Source organism: Bison bison, unplaced genomic scaffold, assembly GCF_000754665.1.
Source record: "Bison bison bison isolate TAMUID 2011002044 unplaced genomic scaffold, Bison_UMD1.0 scf7180017864053, whole genome shotgun sequence".
Classification (NCBI taxonomy): domain Eukaryota; kingdom Metazoa; phylum Chordata; class Mammalia; order Artiodactyla; family Bovidae; genus Bison; species Bison bison.
The window spans coordinates 929,548-933,125 of NW_011494625.1; the positions used below are offsets into that span (position 1 = coordinate 929,548).

At 61.0% G+C, this 3,578-nt stretch overlaps 1 protein-coding gene across 2 annotated transcripts in view; it reads left to right on the forward strand.

The window, feature by feature from the left end:
* FARS2 (phenylalanyl-tRNA synthetase 2, mitochondrial) overlaps positions 1-3,365 on the forward strand; it is a 302,230-nt gene extending 298,865 nt beyond the window's left edge. For both annotated transcript variants that reach the window (XM_010835831.1, XM_010835830.1), the window contains one exon: positions 2,932-3,365. In XM_010835831.1, the coding sequence (XP_010834133.1) occupies positions 2,932-3,070 (139 nt within the window). In that variant the 3' untranslated portion in view covers positions 3,071-3,365. The remainder of the gene's footprint in view (positions 1-2,931) is intronic.
* Positions 3,366-3,578: the final 213 nt, after the last annotated feature.

Sequence of the window (3,578 nt, forward strand, 5' to 3'; positions counted from 1 at the left end):
TCACCAGGGACGGCAGCAAGAGGCAGACCTGGTTGGTTTTCAGTTGAATCTACTGAATTATCGCCAACTATTCTGCCAAATACTCTTTCTCTCCATTTTTAAAATTAATCCATATGTTCATGATTCATTACACCCAGCTCCTTACAGTGTTTTATAAAAGCTGTTTGAAGCCCAAGAATCCTTACAGGGGCCTTCTCAGAAGCACTCAGGAGCAAGGAGATAAAACTTTTCCCACTTGTCTCTGGTGGAAAATCTCAGCCTGGCGAGTCTACGTTTCAGCTGAGAGACAGAGACCTGCGTGAACCCCTGGAAAAGTGTAATAACAATGTCATGAGGACACTTCAATCTCGCACTCGTGAATCTTGAGAGTTTCCAGGCCCCGGCGCCTTCTGCCCATGTCTCCTCTGTGGCCGGGAAAGGTCTTCGGAGTCTGCACTGTTGCCCCATCGATGGAAGAGACGCTGGGAGTCAGGATGTGCCTGGATGTGTAGCCTGGAAACGAGGCACTGGCTCGAGGCCTCCAGGCTTGTGGGGCCTGTGTGGTCGGGGAGGGAGGAGGAAGATGGGCCCCACGCAGGCCTTGGGGACCCACCTCCCTGCAGGAGACTGTCTTCCGACCTTGCTGGGGCCCCATCTGCTGACAGCCTGGGCCCAGGCCCCGTCATCACGCCTATTCTAGTAAATGTTTGCAGCCCGTGGTTTCTCTGCCCTTTTTCTCCTCCTTAACTAACTGACCCTCCCCTAGAGCCCTCCGTGTCTCAGAACCCTGGACCCAGGAGCCCCCAGCGGCCGCAGGAGGCCGTCCAGCAGGGCCCAGCTGGGCTCCACCTCTGCAGGGACGCGACTGCTCGGGGACCCGGGCAGTTCAGGCCTGGTCCCTCCAGCCCCACTGTGAGGCCTGCCCGGGAGCCTCCTGCAGCCCGCACACAGCCTCTGCATCAGGCGCCGTGGCCTGGGGTCCCCGGAGGGCTCCACAAAGGCTTTGCTTCCGCGAACCAGGAGGCACGGTGGAGACGAGGCTCCTGTGGGCCGAGAGCTTGGGGCGCCCCATGTTGACCCTCCCTCCCCTCTGCCGTCCCCTCGGGATGCTGACGGCATCGCCTCCGTCACCGTTAGAGGCAGGGGGGGGAGGGAGGAGAACACGGGCAGGGAGACCCAGCGGGCAGGGCGAGGCTGGCCCACCCCCGCGAGGCCTGAACGCAGACGGCCGCCCCAGGGGCCGGTGATTGTACGGGAGTTCGTTCAGCAGCTTTTATGCAGCACCTGCTGTATGCCAGACACTGCTCTGGGCACCAGAAGAGCAGAGGTGCAGCCCACCAGGAGCACACGGCATCGGCACAGGCCCACCCTTGGCCCACAGGGCGACTCTCTGCTTCTGGTAGGACAGCTTTATTGAGATGTGATTCAGACATCATACACCCATTTAAAGTGTTCAGCTTAGCGGTTTTTATAATATTCACCACCATCTCACTCCAGACATCCCATTACCCTCAACAGATACCTGGACCCCCTTAGCAGTCACTCCATTGCCCAGCAGCACCCCCAGCCCGGGGCTGTCAGGAATCTGCTTTCTGTCCGTGTGGACTTGCCTATTCTGGACATTTCGTTAGATGGAGTCAGGTGAGGTGTGGCCTTTCGTGCCCGGCGCCTCGCAGTAGAGCCTGGGGCGTTCAGGGTTCCTCTGGCCTGTAGCACTAGAACGCCCTTTCTCGTCATGGCCGCGTGACTCTCCACACGGAGGGAGAGTGTTTGTCCACCCACCAGGTGAAGGGCACTTGGGTCGTTTCCACTTTTGGCTGGCGTGACTGATGCTGCTCTGAGCACTCACATGTCGGCTCGTGTGTGGACACACGCTTTCGTTCCTCTTGAGCGTGTACCCAGGGAGCCATCACGAACAGAGGGTGACGGAGCGTTTCAGTGTTTGAAGGACTGTCGGTGTGTGACCCTCGGGTTCCTCCAGCTCTCTGCCCAGCAGCCGCATGACTTGACGTCCCCACCAGCCGGGGGTGTGGAGCGGCCACCCAGAGGCCCTCGGCTGAAGGGTCTGGGCCGAGGGCACGTGGCACATGGCGCCAGGATGACGTCCCCGGGCCCTCCCCGGGACCACTCGTCACTCCAGCTTTGTCACCTGCGGTGGGGATGGCAGGGCTGGCTCGGCCAGGGCTGGAGAGGAGGGATTTGGTGGCTTAGCTTCAGGAGAGAGACAGATGTGTCTGGGGCGGGTGCGGGGGCTGGAGGCCCAGGCTTGCCAGCTGGTGCCCAGGCCTCCCTGCTGAGGTGTTGGGCACCCGACGGTCAGCAGCTGCCGCGCTACAGACGTGCTGTTGCGATCCGCGTCGCGGCATCCCCCAGCTGCGCTGTGAGGGAGGCCCGCAGCCGCCTGGTGCAGGCGGGGATCGGTGGCTTGTCTGCACAGCATGGGGAGGGCAGCATCACCTGTGTGCTGCCCGTGGCCGGCACATTCCTAACCCGCCTGCCGGTCAGAGTGCCCTGGGAGCCCCGGGCCCCTAGCTCCGACTCAGTCTCCAGGAAAGCCTGCTGCTCCCTCAGGTGGCACACCTGCCCACCCTCACACACCCACACCTGCCCGCACTTACACACCTGCCTGCACTCACACACTCACACCTGCCTGCACTCACACACTCACACCTGCCTGCACTCACACACTCACACACCTGCCCACACTCACACCTGCCTGCACTCACACACTCACACACCTGCCCGCACTTACACACCTGCCTGCACTCACACTCACACCTGCCCGTACTTAACACACCTGCCCGCACTCACACACTCACACACCTGCCTGCACTCTCACACTCACACACCTGCCCACACTCACTCACACACCTGCCTGCACTCTCACACTCACACACCTGCCCACGCTCACACACCTGCCCGTGCTCACCGCCTTTCTCTCCTGTCCTCCAGGACACACAGGACCAGCCACTGCTACCGCATCACCTACCGCCACATGGAGCGCACGCTGTCGCAGAGAGAGGTCGGGGGCATCCACCAGGCCGTGCAGGAGGCGGCCGTGCGGCAGCTGGGCGTCGAGGGCAGGTTTTGAGGCCCCCCTTCCCAGGCACAGCACTCCCGGGACTCCAGGGTTGCTGAGTGAAGGAGAGAAGGATCCCGTCTGTGGTGGACTGAGGCATCCATCATCCTGCGATAAACGGGCCGGTTCCAGGACTCTCAGAAAATAAAGCATTGCTCTCGAGAACCTGTGGACACTTGTCTTTCATTTGGGAGAAGCGGGGAGGCACAGTGAGGCAAGAGCGCCCTTCCGCTCCTTTTAGAGACGCTCTGTCCGTGGGCGCTCGAGCTGCTTAATCGGTCCCTGGAGTCCACTAAAGTGTAAAACACCAGACATGATTTCTTGCCTGACAGCCTCTTCCTGCCCCGGAATGAGTGAAGCCACACCGAAGGACGGACTGCAGACCCCGGAAGCTTTCCTGCATCGGCTCCCAGCCCGTCTCCCTCCTTCTGTTCTGCCAAGGGCAGGAGCGCGGGGTGTGGAGGAGACCCTGGGCTCCTCAGAGGCGGAGGGAACGGACAGGATTTTATTTCCTTTTCAC